Source organism: Pelodiscus sinensis, chromosome 14 (assembly GCF_052426305.1).
Source record: "Pelodiscus sinensis isolate ZL-2025 chromosome 14, ASM5242630v1, whole genome shotgun sequence".
NCBI lineage: Eukaryota > Metazoa > Chordata > Testudines > Trionychidae > Pelodiscus > Pelodiscus sinensis.
Window position 1 is genome coordinate 24,733,876 of NC_143065.1, and position 18,488 is coordinate 24,752,363.

The 18,488-nt window shown below is 39.6% G+C and overlaps 1 protein-coding gene across 2 annotated transcripts in view; it reads right to left on the reverse strand.

Annotated features, from left to right (window-relative positions):
* FAM227B (family with sequence similarity 227 member B) overlaps positions 1 to 18,488 on the reverse strand; it is a 221,390-nt gene that overhangs the window by 13,748 nt on the left and 189,154 nt on the right. For both annotated transcript variants that reach the window (XM_089782043.1, XM_089782044.1), the window contains exon 11: positions 4,088 to 4,227. In XM_089782043.1, the coding sequence (XP_089638169.1) occupies positions 4,088 to 4,227 (140 nt within the window). The remainder of the gene's footprint in view (positions 1 to 4,087; positions 4,228 to 18,488) is intronic.

Here is an 18,488-nt window from a genome sequence, read left to right on the forward strand (position 1 = left end):
AATGGAGAGGAAGGGAAATGGATAAAAAGAATTAGAAGTAGAATAAACATGGGCAGTGGGACATGACAGCAACATGAAATGACAGATGAACATAGTTTTACATTTTTAACAGTTAATTACAGCTCCTGATTAAAAATAGACTAAAAAAAAGTGCAATGTTTACCGATTGTTACAAATTACACCTAATATTACTATATCTGAAAGGGATTAAAGTAAAACATATTTTTGTGGAATCTGGGGCCAGATCAACTGCTGGTGTAATTCAGCATGATTTCTCTAGAACTATGATGAATTACACCAGCTACGGATTTGATCCTTTATGTAAACACACACACCTTTTTTGTTACACATTACTAATAATACTGTAAATAAAAGTGAAAAATGTTAAAATCCAATTTACTTGATATACTTATAATTATCCAGTGTTTCTCAGCCTAAAGAATGAAGCTAATTTTGCTTTTGTTTATAATCACTTTCACTTTTAGGTTCTCAGTGCTGCAATGTAATGGTTTCTGACACTGTAGATATTTTTTTTGAAACATCTGTTTTCTCTGGGATTTCTTTTAATTGTGAGAAAATTAATTAAATTTTGTGCCAAATGCAATTTGAAAGTGTCCCTTTGATTTAGTATGCCAAATAGAAAGCTATGCAAAAAATTACAAATCTGGCATAGTAGTGAGTAGGAAAATATAGTAGTTATTTTCCAAGACATGACAAGAACTGAAATATTATTTGTCACAATTGTAATATGTTCACGTTTTCCTTTCCCTCCATTCTTCCTCTGAAATTCTATGTCAATAGCAACATTATTTTCCACATTCAGTTTTTAAATCAAGTGTTTTTAAAAATGCAGCCATATATAGGAACATCAATTCAAGAGCTTACACTGGTGAAAAGTCAGGCTTTTTATTTTAAACAAGAAGATTTACCTGGCATTGCTTGGGTCCTTAATTTTTTTTTTTAAATAAACTGAAAATGTCCATGCTTAATTTAAATCATTGCTCTGGAGTGGGGCTGGGGATAAGGGGTTCAGTATGCAGGCTGCCCCTGGGAGAGAGATCTAGCCCAGCCCTCTCTCATCACTGCAGCTTGGGGCAAGGTAAAAAGCACCTCTCCATAGCATCTGCAGCTCCAGTGAGCACAGTTGGGGGGAGGGATACATGTTCCCCGGCTGGGGTTAATCCAGGTTTGTCTGCCCCCTACAGTCCCAAGCCAGAGGTAGGAATACAGCAAACTGTGCACTTTTCACTTATTCCCTGACGAAGGGAAACAGCCAGCAATGTTCCTGTATGAACTGCAGATGGGGAGGAGCGTCAGCCTCCTCACCTCCCCTAAGCGGCATCTAGAAGAGTGGAAATCTCAGGGTTGGGGTAGTCCAGAAGGAGGCAGGCCCACACCCTCAGCCAGCCCCTTTGACCTGCCTGGTGATTCTGCCTCTTTTCTATCTGGTTTTCTGAGAAGCAAACCATTCTAGGCACATCTCATTTCCCACAATCAAACCCTTATGATTAAGAGGCTGATATCCAGAGTGTAAAATCACATTTAATCCTAAAAATAGTGTTTTCATGCATCAACTATACCTCTCATGGGAGCCCTTTTATGGAAAAGTAATTTCTGTTGTTTTATTTACCGTTTTACTTGAAGTTGTCTTGTGACAGAGGGTGAACATATTAATTACCCAGACAAAAGGTTGGCCAGATTCCAATCTGTTACCTCAGCACAAATCTAGCACATATTTATTTCATTGAAGTTGCTCTGGATTTGACCAATTTGATCTGATCCATTTATGCACTGTGTATATTTATGAAACAATATGCCAGATGTTTCATAGGTAAATTGATTTTTCACAACCATCTTTTTCTTGCAGAGAAAGGAGCAGTAAGAAATGCTCCCTCCCCCCCTCCCCCAATCAGCACAGAACTACATAAGAGCATGACAGCCTCTACTTTTTTGGTGATATCAATTGTATCAGCTGCACTTGATAGCATTTTGATGCACCCCTAGGGTATCAGGTCACCCAATAAAATCTAAGCTTATGTTTCTAAGTTTCTGCTTTAGCTCTAAATATAAAAAAAGATGTTTGTCCCATCAAAGAGGAGCTTGAATTTATTATGATTTTCATCATTATGATACTAAAAATGTTCTGTGATTAAACTGAAAACTTAAAAAAAATGTTAACTTGCTCCTAAGTGGTCATACTAAGAGTTACAGCATATTGTTTCCCAGAGACAGAAATTCAGGCCAGCAAGCTCCTTTGTGGCAAGGAGGAAGGAAGCTGTGTGTGGCAAAGCAGTGTTGCAGAAAAATGTGGGGTTGCACTTAACTTCTTAGGCTTGTCTGTCATGTCCAGCTCACATTGTTTGATGCTTCAAATGGGTACAAATGTGGCTGTTGATGGTGACCTTTAGCAATTCAATCTCCTCTGATTCTACTCTTAAGGCAGGCAGTTCGAGTTAATAATGGAATAGAAGCTGGCCACTTGAATGACACCCTGGAAGAGGTTAGGTTTTTCTCTGAAATAGCTTGATACTGGGATAGATAAGAATGTTAAGTTTAGAGTGTGTGAGCAAATGGGAAAAGAGATTTTATATATTAATTATTTTGGGATCCGACTTGGTAAGACAGAATTTAAATAGTACTGCCTGATAAACTCAGTGGATATTGATAGTTCACATTTTAACTACATGTTAAATAGTTTGTTATTGATTCAATAACTTTAAAAAACATTGGTTTAAGTCTATAACTGCCTCTGATTTTTAAATAAGCATCTCCTTTAGTTAACTTTATTTTCCTGTGATATACATAGACAATATGACACATGTTGCTTACGCTACTTTTAAACTGGTTCTCTTCCTTGCAGTACTGAATTAGTTAAAACCTGATTATGTGAAAAAAACACTTCTTGCTCCATTTCACCTCACAACAGCTGCAATCAACAGGCATGTCACAGCTGAGGCAACCAAGGTTCAAACCTGTATAGTCTGTAGGCAGCATGTTTTCAAGGGGAGGGGAGCTGACTATGGAATTCATTACTCCCAAAGATCAGGCAGAATCAGGATGCAGGACTCAACTTTCTGTAGGCAGTATTCTAATAATGGCATCTGGAATGATCTTGGCTCAATATTCAGGCTCAATTAGTGAAGGGGAGGGGTCAAGAGCTGCTGTCTCATTGGTACTAAATGTTACTATTAAACACCTGTATTGCAAACTCAGAGATATCATGGTGATTGTGGCCTTAGAATTGTATATTGATAACAAATATTAGCCACCAACATATTTGAACTTGGGTATGTAAAGTTAGGCCGGTAAAATGTCCTGATCAAATAGTCTAAATTTCAGAATTGTTCTTCTTCCGCTGACTTCAGTTTTCTAAATATGGGATTAGAGGGTTTAATGAAAATTTTGAGCAAAGGCATTTTATACGTCATTATTCTGAAGAGTCATGAAACATCTCCAAACAATTCTGAGATCCCAATTACCCTTTATTTGTCTATTTGAGGGATTCCGGCAAATGTCTTATCTAATGAGACTATGACCTTATTCCCCACTGCCAGGAAAAGTTACATAAGCCAAGGGGCAAATCTAATATGGTTACTTTAAATTTGTAAAGGAAAATCCTGACCTCAGTCTCTTCATTTGGGTGGAAGGTCCCAAAGACAGTGGAAGCTGTGGGGCTGTGCAGTGTACAGGATGGAGCAAAATTAAAGAATTCTATACACTGCAGTGGGAGGTGAGAGAGGGCATCCGCTGAGTGTGTTGGAGGGTTTTGTGGGTATTGCAGTGTATCCACAAAGTAGACCAAGTGGAAAATTCCCCTACTTAATGCAAGTGGTGCAATGTAGCAGCAGCAGCACAGGGAGAATTCTGTTCTCCAACTCTGACCACTGCAAAACCTGTTTACTTTAGTTTTGGCACTGGGAATTGGACTTGGCTATGAAAATTGATTCCAGAGGGAAGATCATCATGACCTAAATCCTTTGCGAGAGAAGGCACAGGAAGAGTAAAAGGGAAATGTTTTTCAGAAAAGCAATGAATGGAAATACAAACTACATATTGTGTATAATTTCATAATCAGTATAAAGCAAACCTCTTTTATAGTTTCTGGCTCTTTTGGGAAATCCATTTTATATTTGCTGTCTTCCTTTACTTCTTCAGCTGGTGAAATGTACATATTTTTTGTATCTTTGGTTAGATCTTCAGAATCAAGGCCCACATGAAATCTCACTGCTAAAATACAAATACAAAGCACACTTTTTAATGCTGTTTCATTTTTGCTTCCCCCCAAAAAGTAACTACTTTAAAACTATGCAATCTTCTTGCAATATTGTTTCACCATCTCTGACACAGACTGTTGGGTCCATGCCATCTTGACCTGTTATAGATTTTTTATTGCATACAGAGATATTGTGGTGGGACATCACATGTGTGTCATAGATTTTGTGGGTGATGTTTAATTCCACTAGGATACACACCAGGCCTTCGATTTAAAATTCCCAAATCAAAATTCCATTTAAACAACTGTGGGATATATGTTCCAGACAAAATGTTCTTGGCAAAATGTCGTGCAAAGAAGTTTCACTGCAGATAAAATATCACTTAGTGAAAGGTTGTACCACCAAAGATGTTTAATCTGGTTTCTGTATCATGAAACATTAATCTATATTATTGTAAATACACAACAGGTAACCTGGCAGATTAGACCATATTTATTAAAAGCATTTACACTACTACCATTATTGGAACATGGATCCTTTCCACTATCTATTTCAAAGACTTTTATGTGCTTCAGCACTAAACTTGTAACTTAACCTTCCAACCATTCAGATTCCTTAGGGTACGTCTAGACTACATGCCTCTGACAACAGAGGCATGTAGATTAGGCTACCGGACATAGTAAAATGAAGCGGCGATTTAAATAATCGCCGCTTCATTTAAATTTACATGGCTGCCGCGCTGAGCCGACAAACAGCTGATCAGCTGATTATTTAAATCGCCGCTTCATTTTACTATGTCCGGTAGCCTAATCTACATGCCTCTGTCGCCAGAGGCATGTAGTCTAGACGTACCCTTAGAGATTTTTTTTCCACATGGGAAGGGGGAGGGGCAGTGATTATGGCCCATGGAAATGAAAGAGGAGTAGGACTACTGGTCCCAACATCCAATGAGTTGGAGCTATGGAATAATAAATATCCCAAGTCTTTGAGGTCCCAGCTCCTGCCTTCTCCATACCCCTGCCAGCCCAAAGAGTTGGGCTGAGGAGGAAAAATGTGGAGCAGCAGAGTTTTGGCATGAATGTATTCAATTTTGAATACTCCGGAGCAGAAAATGAGCTGAAGGACTTTATGTAGGCTTTGCATTTGGCACTGCAGAGGTATGTTACACTGACGTGTTGCCTTGCATCCAATTTTTGACTGGAAACCCCAGTCAAAAAAGGACCCTGGCAGCTCTGATCAACACTGCTAACTGGGCTGTTAAAATGTTGGTCAGCTGTATATTGGGAGCTCAGAGCTAAAGCAGGCTGCCTACCTGCCTTGGCACCATGTGGTGCCCAGAGGTGGCCGCCAGGTCCTTGCAGACTCTATGCACAGGAAGGCTCTGCTGTATGTGCTACTGCTCTTGTGCCTGAAGGTGCCACTCCCCCAGCTCCCATTGGTCATGATTCCAGGCCAATGTGAGTGGTGGAGCTGTCACTGCTGTTTCCACAGCTCCCATTGGCTGGGAACCATGACCACTAAAGATCTGTGGAGGTGGTGCCTACAGCCATAAGGGCAGCAGAGTACATGGACAGAGTGTCTCTGCACTTAGGGGCTGATGGTACCTGGCAGCTACTTACTGGGAGTCATGGTAAGTATCACTGGGACCCTGCAGTCCAAATCCTTTCCCCAGCCCAGATTTCCCTCCCACACCAAAACTACCTCCTGGAGCCCACACCCCTCACCCCCTCTGTACTCTACTTCCATCTCAGCCTGGAGTCTTCTCCGACTATCCCACACCTCCCATCCTCATCTCAGAACCCACACCCCTCAGCCAGAGCCCTCACTCCTCTGCACACCCCAACTCCCTGCTCCAACCTGGGAGTTCTGTCCCATTCCTTGAGCCCCTCATTTTTGGCTCTCCCATAGCCCATACCCCCTGCTAGAGCCCTGGATCCCAACACCTGCCCCAGCCCAGAGCTGCCCCCCCCCCAGCCAGAACACTCACCCCCCTCATGAACCCTATGCCCTCCCTATCCCAGCCCAGTGAGGGAGGGGGAGAGAGAGCAGAGAGAGGGAGAATGGACCAAATGAGAAGTGAGGCCTCAGAGAAGGGGCGGGGCATAAGGCAGGGGGGCAAGGAGGTTCAGTTTTGTACAATTAGAAAGTTGATATCTCTGCTCACATAGGGTACATCTACACTAGCCTCCTAGATCGATCTAGGGAGGCTAATGAGGGCGACCAGAATTGCAAATCAAGCCTGGGATTTAAATATCCCATGCTTGATTTGCATGTTCCCGGCCGGTCACCAATTTAGAAATTGACTAGTCCGAAGTAACTACCCACATCTACACGCGACAGGGAAACAGGATTCTGGAATAAAGCCCTAAATTGAATTAGGTGGTATTCCTCGTGGAATCCCATTTCACTCCCATGTGTAGATGCGGGCAGTTACTTTGGGCTTGTCAATTTTTAAAATGGCAACTGGCTGGGAACATGCAAATCAAGCCTGGGATATTTAAATCCCAGGCTTGATTTGCAATTCCGGTCGCCCTCATTAGCTTTCCTAGATCGATCTAGGGGGCTAGTGTAGACATACCCATAATATGCTTGGGCATAAATGTATTGTGTGTATGAACCTCACACTTCATAAAGCCTTTTTTGTGAGCAGAAATAATTTACAAAGAAACTGCAACACAGAAAACATGAAGAACATCTGAAAACAGAACTAAATGAAATTGTCAGAATGATGCACTGAAGTTTTGATCAGTCTTAAATAACCCAATAGATTGGAAGTACGGTATAATCAAGATAACTAGTGTAGAAGAAAAAAAATTCTCTTGTGACTTTGTGATCCTGAATATGATGGTAAAACAAAATTAAGTTAAACAGTAGAAGATTTGCTTTAGTCAGGCATCCACTGAGAATCAGCTACCTTTCGGCTGGGTAAGTGAAGGCAAAATATAGAAGCATACAGGCAAGGAAAATAAAAGGACCAAGGATGAAGAAAAGTACATTTATACATGACAGGAAATCCACCGAGGAAAACAAATTATATCCAACTACTAGAATGCCTCATTTGCCTTAAAGAAATACAAAGCAGTCTGTAATAAGAAATAATGTCTCTCAGTTAGAACAACCGCAATATGAAGAACTTTATTTGGGAAAAATCTTTCTGAACTTGACAGCATCCCAGCTCACAGAAGAGATGGACTGCAGAAAAAGAGATGCTGTGATAGAAACTGAATGAAAGCCAACATGAAATAGCCTCTTCAAGATTACATGCTTGAAGAGATTTGCTTGAAGACAAAAGCTCTAAACAAAAAGGTTTGCCTAGCTATTCCAGAGCTTTTACCACACTCTTGAAAATAGACCTATCATTTTCTAACTCATCTGGAAATAGTATTTTCTGGTGCACATTTATGTTTATACTGAAATATTAATGTTCCAAAATTACGCTGGTCGTAAAAGATTGTACCAACTGTAATAGAGTGCATATTTGTTTAAGTTTCTTATCTTAATTTTTGTTTATTATTTTGACTAATTATAACTAGTGACTTTTAAAATGAAAAACAATGGCATTGGTGTAGAAAGGATGCCTATGTATATATGCCCAGTCACATAAGCCCCAAAATCTGGACAGCATTTTGTTTAATGGACGATAGGATTTTCTGTACAGCACTTCAAGATATGGTCCTTCTCAAACCATTATTGAATCAAGAGGTAAGTTGAATGGTTACATAATTTCAACACTCACTGACTCAAAATCCTCTAGCATTTATCCAAAATCCACTGGAGGATTTTAGATTTTAGCAGGTTACACTAGACTTTCTACTACATTAACATATATGAGCTAATGCAATTAAGGTAGGAAAAGGTAAAATACAGCCAGATGTTTGAGGAAGGATAAAGTTGTACAGAAGGAAATGGAGGAAGAATGGAGAAAAAGGCTAAAACAGCAAGCACATTGAAGAGGAAGAGTGGGAAATGGAAAGTAAGGAAAACAAACAGATTAAACAGACATATTTTACTAAATAGAAGGGAGAAGAAAACAGTTAAGGAAAAGTACACAGCAAAATAGAATAGACATGAAAACAGAGGAAATGACAGATACCGTAGTATGTGCTAATTAATTAAATGAACGAAAGAAACAAGACACACCCAGGCAGTCTGGATGCTCTCTTTCAAAAAAGCACAGTTTGCATTACATAGCGCCTTTCTTCGAAAGAGAACTTTAGAAAAAAACATTCTTCCTCATAAAACAAGGTTTTCCACCATCAAAAAAACTGCCGCATTCTTTCGATTTACTTTTGAGAGAACGCGGCAGCAGTCTAGACACGGGAAGTTTTTTCGAAAAAAAGGCCACTTTTTTCGAAAAAAACCCTGTAGTCTAGACATACCCACCCAGTTTCAGTCCCTCCCTTCTCCTTCTTACTCTCCTCACAATATTTCACATGTTTTAGTTACTCCTATACCCTTCTCACCTTTAAAGTCATTGAACATTCAGTTACAATTGCTGTCTGGAGCTCCTCACCTCTATTTCATCTTAGACCCTCTTCAATTTGGTTTCCACACCTTGTATTACACTGAACCTGCTATTGCCAAAAATCTCTAATGACCTCTTCCTAACCAAAGTTCAGGACCAGTACTTGATTCTTGTTTTTCTTGATAAGCCTGTTACCTTCAACACCAGACTATCCTCTCCTGGTTTCTTTTCCTGCCTTTCTAATTTTTCCTTCAGACTACTCGAGGCATCCCCTTCCAGTTTTCTGTCGGGGAGACACAGAGCTTTGTTTTTGGTCCATTTCTCTTTTCCCTCTATAATTTATCTCTGGGTAATCTCATCCGCAAACTCAAATTCAACTACGACAATGCTAATAACTCACAAGATCTCTCTCTCTCCTTCAGACCTAGCCCCTTTTTTTCCAAACTAAAAACCTGGCCTATTTGAAATCCCTTTGTGAATGTCTAGTCATCATTCCAAGCTTGCCATGGCTAAAACAGAGCTCTTACATCCCCTCCTTCAACTTTCCCCAATGCCTCCTTTCTTGATCACTGTGAACAGTCTCATCATGCTGCCCATCTCTCCAGTCAATAACCTGAGGCTATGTCTACACTGCAGGCTTCTTGTGCAAGAACTGTTTTGCACAAGAGTTTTTGTGCAAAGGGTCTTGTGCAAGAGCATGTCCATACTGTCATGTGCTTTTGAGCAAGAGTGTCCATGGCAGCGTGGACGCTCTCTTGGGCAAGAAAGCTCTGATGGCCATTTTAGCCATAGGGGTTTCTTGCATAAGAAACCCCTGTTGCCTGTCCACACTGCCTTCTTGAGAAATTGGGATTCTTCCTCATGGGGAGAGGAATAACTTGTGTGCAAGAAGCCCTCTCTTCTGATGTTTTACTATAAATGTACTTGCGCAAGAACACGTGCAGTGAAGACGCTCCGCAAGTTTTTGCACAAGAACAGCCGTTCTTGCACAAAAAGCCTGCAGTGTAGACATAGCCTGAGTGTCATCTTTGACTCAGACCTTTCTTTAGGGCCTCACATCCAGGTTATATTTAAAATCTACAATCTTTCTGCATAATGTCTGTAAGATATGGCCTTTCCTATTCATCCATGTAGCTAAAATGTTCTTATCCAGGCTCTCCCCATCTCATATCTCAGCTATAGCAACATTCTTTCCTCTGGTCTTGACCAATACAATAGTGGCCTGCTCTTAGTCCATGACTTTAACCATTCCATTCTTGTCTTTTCAGCCCTCCACTTTTTTTCCATTCTATCACATCAAACTCTTTCAAACTCTTACAGTTTATTACCACTCTACCTACCATCTTTCATTCACTAATAAAACATCGTCTCCTGCCCGACTGTCCCATTCTGCCAGCTTCCATGATCCAACTGTTAAATTTTCAAAAGCATTTTCATGCTTTTCCCTTAAGCTGGGTAAAGCGCCTCCCTAAACATTTACATAACTAATGCATTATCTCCCTTCAGAATTCTACTCAAAACTCTCCTTTTCCATGATGCCTACAAAAAACTCCAACTACTGGTGGGCCACTAGTGTGATGAGACACAGCCTATCATGCTGACTAATATTGCCCCATTATTTCCTTATAATCTGCCACAGGAGTGAAAGTAACTTACATTTCTTACATGTACTGTCCTATCAACCTTCCCTCCCCAGTTGGAGGTGCTAAGGCTGGGAAGCAGGGTTGACCATACAATGGTACCTGTAAGAAATATAAGTGTGGGGTGGAGTGTGGGGGGCTCAGGGCAGAGGGTTTGTGTGTGGGGGATGCAGGAGTCAAGGTTGGGGTGTATGAAGAAGGGGATAAGGGCAGGAGGTTGGGGCGCTGGTGGAGCAGGAGTTTGGGATGGGGATGGCACACTAGGTGTGTGGGTTACAGATGCAGGCATCAAGGTTGGGGTGCATGAGGCAGCGGCTCAGGGCAGAGGGCTGGGTAAGTGTATGTGTGGAAGGGCAACATTTTGGGAACTGCAGCCACATTCACCCAGTTGCTGAGTGTTTTTCCCCTTTTTGCTAACAAGGGAGCGAGGCAAAGAGCACAGCCTGTGTCCCTCCTCCTCTGCCCTCCCCTTGGCAGCCAGGAGCGAGAGCAGGCTGTGAGCTTTGCTCTTGGTCCCTACTCAACAAAAAGAGAGAGAGAAACCCAGTCAGCGATGGGGGAAGTGTGGCTGCAGCCCCACCCTGAAATGGCAGGGGGATGATGGGGGTTCTGGGTTGGGGCAGTCCCAGATGCACACCCCTCCCAGCCAACCCCTCTAACCTGCCAGACAGACTGCCTGCTTCTAGTGTGTCAGCCTGCAAGAAGCCCAGGGAGCCAGTTTGGGAGCGCCCCTACCCTTCCCCTGAAGCTAAGTTCCCTAGCTGGCTAGGTGGTTGCTGGAGAGCTGCACCAGCTTACTGTCACCTCTGCTCTGCCATCTGCCTGTATCCATCTGTTGTCTCTTGTTTTATACTTAGATTGTAAGCTCTTTGGGGGCAGGGAATGTTTGGTTTTTGTTCTTTGTACAGTGCCTGGCTGTTCTAGTCCATGACAAGGACTCTTAGGTGCTACTATCATACAAATAATGAACAGCTATACAAAATTAAACCAATATAAAAAGGGTTTAAATCTAGACCCTTTAAGCCCTTGGCTGTCTTGTCACACTTCTTTACTTAAAAAATGCTGACAGGCACAGTCAAAATCAAACTCAGGTTAAAGTTTACTCCTTTAGTAAAACCCCTCATGCGTCTTTCTGGCCCATTAACTTCCACAGCAAAAGAGAGCTACAGTTCTATGGCAACCTTTTCAAAATTAGTCCAGACACTGCAGTAGGCCATTACTACTCTTCACTAAAAAAGGGTTCTTAGACTCTTCCCACTATTCTTTCCCCCTTTTTTCTTTTTCTTTTTCCAGACGCCATGTACGTGAAGGACCTGGAAGGTGATTGGGTTATTTGATGAATATTGCATGTTCAAATGTTAGTGGACTGTCTTCTAGTGGCTGCTAAATGGGGATTATAGATAAATTCAGCCTGGATAAGCAATAGAGCTTCTCAGCAATTTTCTGAAGAAAAAGCTTATTGATTAAAAGCAAGTATCCCCCTCCCCCCCAGAAACCTGCCAGTTTGGACTAATCTTCCAAAAGAATCTGCCAGGCAGGTTTAAAAATTTATCTCACACATACATAATGAAAACCTGCCTGCTCAGCTCCTTAGCAGCCTAGCTTTAGGACTGTTTGGGAATTGAGACCCCAGGACTCCTTGCTCTGGGGTCTGTGCAAGGATGTGTCTACATGGCACCATAGGTTGAAATAAGATACGCAATTTGAGCTACGCAAATTGCGTATTTTATTTTGATGTTATTTAGAAATAGCTTATTTTGAAATTTGGTGCTTCCTAAACAGCACTTATTTCAAAATAAATTGCTATCGCAAAACATCCCTTACTCCTCGAGGAATGAGGTTTACAGGGAAGTCAGAATAGCGAGCCCATTATATTTCAAAACAACAGGTGCCCTCAAAAGATGCAGAATAGCATCCGGTATCCTGAAATAGTACTGCAATGTAGATGTAGCCCATGTAGCCAGGATCTCCAAGATTTACAGACAATCGGGCCAGCTCGTTTCCAGGGCTTCCCAACTCTTAAACCCTGAGGATTTAGTTGCCAGCAGCGCTGGAAGCCTAGTCTCTAGTTTGTCATGCCATATGGACTGACCCGGGGCCAGGGACAACAGGGCTTCCAGACTTCTGGGCCAGCTGGCTCCCTGACTCCTACAGCTGTTGGAGCCAGCTACCCAAGGAGTCAGAGGGCCCTGTTACACAGGAATGAGGCACTCTTATTCCAGAATAAAAAAAATGTGTACACATGGCGTTAATCAGGAATAATTCCATGTGTAGACGAAGTCTAATTCTGACATGCTTATCAACAAAATTATTAATTAAATTCTTATTGCAGACCATTTGATGACAAAGGGGCTGACAGATGCAATTGAGGACAGAATTTAGCCAACAGGTCCTTTTATTACTGTTTCATGAAGCAGCAGGAACATTAGCACAGCTTGATTTTTAGATCAAGTTGAGTTTGCAGAGGAAGCAGTTAGAAAAAGTTTACTTGCAAACTGAGCAAAGTTGATCTGGAAGTCATTAGAAGATAATAATTATAGACACCCCTCCCCCCACCATGCCATCTTTACAGTCACTTTTCAGAGTAGAGCTGTACTTTTTCAAGTCATTCTGCAGAGTAGGGTCATGCAGGCTCTCTCTTATATGATTATCCTTATTCCTGAGGACTTTGCATTTCCTAATAAGGAGGACAGAAGCAGAGTGAAGGAAGAGGAAAGTGGAAAAACCAAGAAGAAAAACAACCAAGACATACAAGTAAGTTGCAACTTTTCACTTGTTATATGGATTCTTTGCAAAATGTTTTATGATAAAACAAAGACAAACACAGTAAACATGTGCAGCATTTAATGTAGACAGTGTGTGGAGATTATCACTAACTATTTGATTTTGTTGCATTATCTCACATTTTGAATGTATAGTACTAGGGGGATGGGAGGAAGAAAGGGAGGAAGTAGGTATATCAAAAATATACAAATATCACTAAATCAAACTCTAATATTTTTTCAAGAAGCATTTTCTCTGCCTATCTGTATATGTAAACTATCATCAATGCAAAAGGTTTTCTTCAGTTTGTGTGTGTGTGTTGAAATTGACATTTAGTGACACGTGCAGATATAAATCTAATCCTTCCAACTCTATTAGACATGAATATAAGTTTTTGGTCTTCCATGTAATTACATTTACTGATAAGTACATATAAGATTAGAGCATTCTTGTCAAAATAGTGACGAGTATAAGTATAATATCCATTATCTGGTTTTAAAGGAATTTTGAACCCTGTAATGTTGATTTTGAATCCTCTGAAATAGATCAAATTGTAATGCTGCCATTAACAGTTTTATAGATTATAACAATAATTTCAAACTTTTCCCACCCGTCTTGTTTGTCTTCCTTATAGATGTGGATAATAAAAACCTTACATATGCCAAACTGCCACTAATGTCAGCTAGGTAGGTCTACACAGCAGCATTATTTCAGAATAACTGATATTATTCTAAATAACAAAGAGAGCATCTATGCTACAAGCCTTTATTTTGACAATGTCGAGCTGGAGGACTTCTTACTCCAACTCATGGTAAATCTCATTTCACGAGGAGTAAGGGAAGTCAAAGGAAGAGTGTTCTTCCTTCAACTTCCTGCTATGTAGACAGCACCAAAAGCCGAGTTAAGCTATTTCGACTTAGCTACGTCAATTGCATAGCTTGAGGTTACGTAGCTTATTCCGACTTTAGCCCTGCTGTGTAGACTTGCCCCTAGTGTTTTGCTTGGATAAGAACAGTAGGATTGAACACCTTAAGTATAATAGAGGAAATCCTAGACCTCTTGATCAGTGGGAGTTCTGCCATTGACTTAAATGAAGCCAGAATTTCACTGTTAAGTAACCTGGACTTGCTCTGTGAAGGGTTAATGACATGCTGCTTGAGACACCAACAGTCCTTAGAAACCAGAGGTTCCAACATTGCTATCTCAGTGGTGTTGAACTGGCAGGTGTAAATGCTGATGAGACTAAGATGTTTTTGCAAGAGCTTTGTTTGGTGTCTTGAAAATGTAGGTGTTAAGTTTTCAAACCTAGGTTTACTGCATGAAAAACATTTTAGTCCAGACATCAATATACAAGTACAGTTGTATTTTAAAGTTACAACTTGTGATTAGTTTCTTTTCTGCAGATATATAATATTTAACTACTTCCTGCTTGATTGTATGTCTGTTACTTTCAAAGTATTTTCAAACATTTTTAAAAGAAAGAAATCCCTTTGAACTTAAAAGGCAAGTCAATTAAATTAGATGCACAAAGTTTTCACATAAGAATTAATTAGGAGCCACACCATAAGGTTTTCTTTAACATTTTACCCTCATCCCCTCCCCATTGTGAATCTAATCAAACACCCTTTTTGAAGAAGTTCATTTTTGAATATGAAGGGTTCTTTGTCCTGACTAAATACAAATTTGAAAATGAAAGTTAATATGTGATACATATATATTGACCACACCACTGTAGCAAAGACATTTCATATTGTAGAGTCAGATGCCAAATGTCATGAAGACCATTAAAGCATATATTTAATTCCATTAAAATAATCATAGTATTCTTGCAGGAGGTTTGTTCTATGATGAGAAAGCATTGACTACATGGTTAAACTATGGAGAGAAGAATAGTGAACAACTGAGTGAGAAGTAAGAGAAGTTAAAACATGGCATTTTACTAGAAGCTGAAAATGGAATGTTGAGAATTCATGATGGAATAATATCCTAAATCTGTTTAGACTGGCCAAGGTCCCTTATATCATTTAAAAGAAAAATACTGTACAACTTCATAAGTCAACTGCACAATGTGGTAAGATAATCAACAGCAAAGGCTATAGCGAGGCACAATGATCTATGATAAACAAACAGGAAAGAGCAAAACAATGAGTTATTTAAGATGATCTTCTATAGGAAAAAAGAAAATTAAATGTTGCCATGGTAGCTTCAATATCAGTACATTAAAATCCTACCCTATCACTAAACAAGAGGCAAATTTTGAAAATGCAGGGGTTTATATATTGAAAGATATAAATGTGAAAAGTAGGTTTTCAGTTTGGAAAATATTAAAAAAACAAATTGTAGTAATTTTCTCTTTAACAGTGGTAGAAAACCTATAGAAGGAAATTCCTAAGAAGGTACAGGCAATAAAAGTAAGAGTAAAGTGTTAGCCCTCAAATAAGAATCTAGAAAGAAAATCATAAATATCAGCAAATTTCCTAAACAATTTTTTAAAAAAGATTCTAAAGCCACTTTGGAGCCCTTTCATTTTCCTTGTATAAATACATCAGCTTCCCATAAGTTCTGGGGAGGAAAAAACCAAAACCAAAACCAAATTACTTACTTCCAATGCCAGCAGTGTAAGTAATGACCAGTAAGATTTTATATGCTTCTCTCAGTGTGCCCTTTATAGACACCAATGTCTTCAGTTTAGGCTCAGTTACACCTTTTCCACACTATATGTAAAAACATTTCCATACATGTAAATACATAATTTGAAACAATGGAGGTGATGCAGGCCCCTACTAATGGAATTTGGATAATAAATCTCTGCTGATTATTCATTGGCCACCAAATCATCCAATTTGCTCCCCCAGAGCTGTTTGCATTCCAAGAGCTTGGCATTAGTAAAATCTTTTCTGGGCACTAAAATAAACAGATCTGACTCTGAACACAGAAAGAAAACAGATCTATTAAGATACAGTTTCTAACCAATCACATTTCAGAATAGAGGTAAATAAAGAAACAAGCAACAAATTAGAACCTCACAAAAGACAGACTTCACCATGACTACCTACCTGGTAGCTTAGAAGGATAGCAGAGTTGTCAATGGAAATACAAGCTGGTGGCACAAGAGAGGGGTGAGGAGGAAAGGTAAATTCAGTACAGAAGAGGTTAAAATGCAAATTGGCTACACATCCAAGAGGATCTATCAGAAAAGTGGCCAGAAATTTAAGAATGAACAAAAAGAGGAGAGGTCAGAAATTATCAATTTTTGAGAATCTCTGTCATTAACGTGGTGCTACAAGCATCTCAGAAGTAATTGAAAAAGATTAAAGGGGAAGCATAAAGAACATATTTGCTTATTTTTGAATGTATAAAAGCCTGTAGGCACTAATCCAAAACTCTAAGTGACTATGCCATAAATTAATCCTCACCAGCAAGAGATAAAAGGCATAGGTTAAAAAGTGGAAGTTAAATCCTAGTGAGGAAAATAGAAAGGAGCATAAAGTCTGACAAATTAAATGTAAAAATATAGTAAGGAAAGCCAAAAAGGAGTTTGAAGAACAGCTAGCTAAAAACTCAAAAAGTAATAGTAAAATGTTTTTTAAGTACAGCAGAAGCAAGAAGCCTGCTAAATAACCAGCGGGCCACTGGATGATTAAGATGCTAAAGGAGCACTCAAAGACGATGAAGTAATCGGGAGAAACTAAATGAATTCTTTGCTTCAGTCTTCATTGCTAAGGATGTTAGAGAGATTCCCAAACCTGAGCCATTCTTTTTAGGTGACAAATCTAAGGAATTGTCCCAGATTGCCAGAGGAGGTTTTGGAGCCAATTGATAAAAAAGTCACTTGTAGCAGATGGCATTCACCCAAGAGTTCTGAAAGAACTCAAATGTGAAATTGCAGAACTATTAACTGTGGTTTGTAACCTATCGTTTAAAACAGCTTCTGTACCTTATGACTGAAAGATAGCTAATGTGATGCCAATATTTAAAAAGGGCTCTAGAGGTGATCCTGGCAATTACAGACCAGTAAGTCTAACTTCAGTACCGAGCAAATTAGTTGAAACTATAGTTAAGAATAGAATTGTCAGACATATAGATGAACATAAATTGTTGGGGAAAAGCCAACATGGATTCTGTAAAGCAAAACTCTAATATGCTAGAGTTCTTTGAGGGGGTCAACAAGCATGTAGACAAGGGGGATTCAATAGATATAATGTACTAAGATTTCCAGAAAGCCTTTGACACCAAGGCTCTTAAGTAAAGTAAGTTGTCATGGGATAAGAGGAAAGGTCCTCTCATGGATTGATAACTGACAGGAAACAAATGGTGGGAATAAATGGTCAGTTTTCAGACTGGAGAGAGGAACTAGTGGTGCCCCCAAGGTTGTGTCCTGGGACCAATACTATTTAACCTATTTATAAATGATCTGGAGAAAGGTGTAAACAGTGAGGTGGCAAAATTTGCAGATGATACTAAACTGCTCAAGATAGTTAAAAACAAAGAAGACTGTAAAGAGCTTCAAAAGGATCTCACAAAACTAGGTGATTGAGCCAACTTAATTGCAAATGAATTTTAATGTTGATAAATGCAAAGTAATGCACATTGGAAAAAATAATCCCAACTACACATACAAAATGATGGAGGCAAATTTAGTTATAACCACTCAAGAGAGAGATCTTTGAGTCATTGTGGATAGTTCTCTGAAAACATCCACTCAATGTGCAGTGGCAGTCAAAAAATAAAACAATATTAAGAATCATTAAAAAAGGAATAGAGAATAAGATAGGGAATATCTTATTGCTTCTCTATAAATCCATGGTATGCCCACATCTTAAAGACTGCGTACAGATGTGGTCACCTCATCTCAAAAAATATATGTTGGAATTGAGAAAGGTTCAGAAAAGTACAACAAAAATTATTAGGGTTTGGAACAGGTGCCATATGAAGAGAGATTAAAAAGATTGGGATTTTTCATTTTAGAAAAGAGGGGATTAAGGGGGATATGATAGAGGTCTATAAAATCATGACAGGTATGGAGAAATTGAATAGGGAAAAGTTATTTATTTGTTCCCATAATATAAGAACTAGGGGTCACCAAATGAAATTAATAGGTAGCAGGTTTAAAACAAACAAAAGAAAGCTTTTTCTGCATGCAGCACACAGTCAACCTGTGAAATTCTTTGCTAGGGGATGTTATGAAAACCAGGACTTTAAGGTACATCTAGACTACATGCCTCTGGCGACAGAGGCATGTAGATTAGACTACCAGGCACAGGAAAATGAAGCAGCGATTTAAGTAATCTCCGCTTCATTTAAATTTACATGGCTGCCGCGCTGAGCTGATCAGCTGTTTGTCGGCTCAGTATGGTAGTCTGGACGTTCCACGGTCGACATCAAAGGCATTTGTTGACCTCCCAG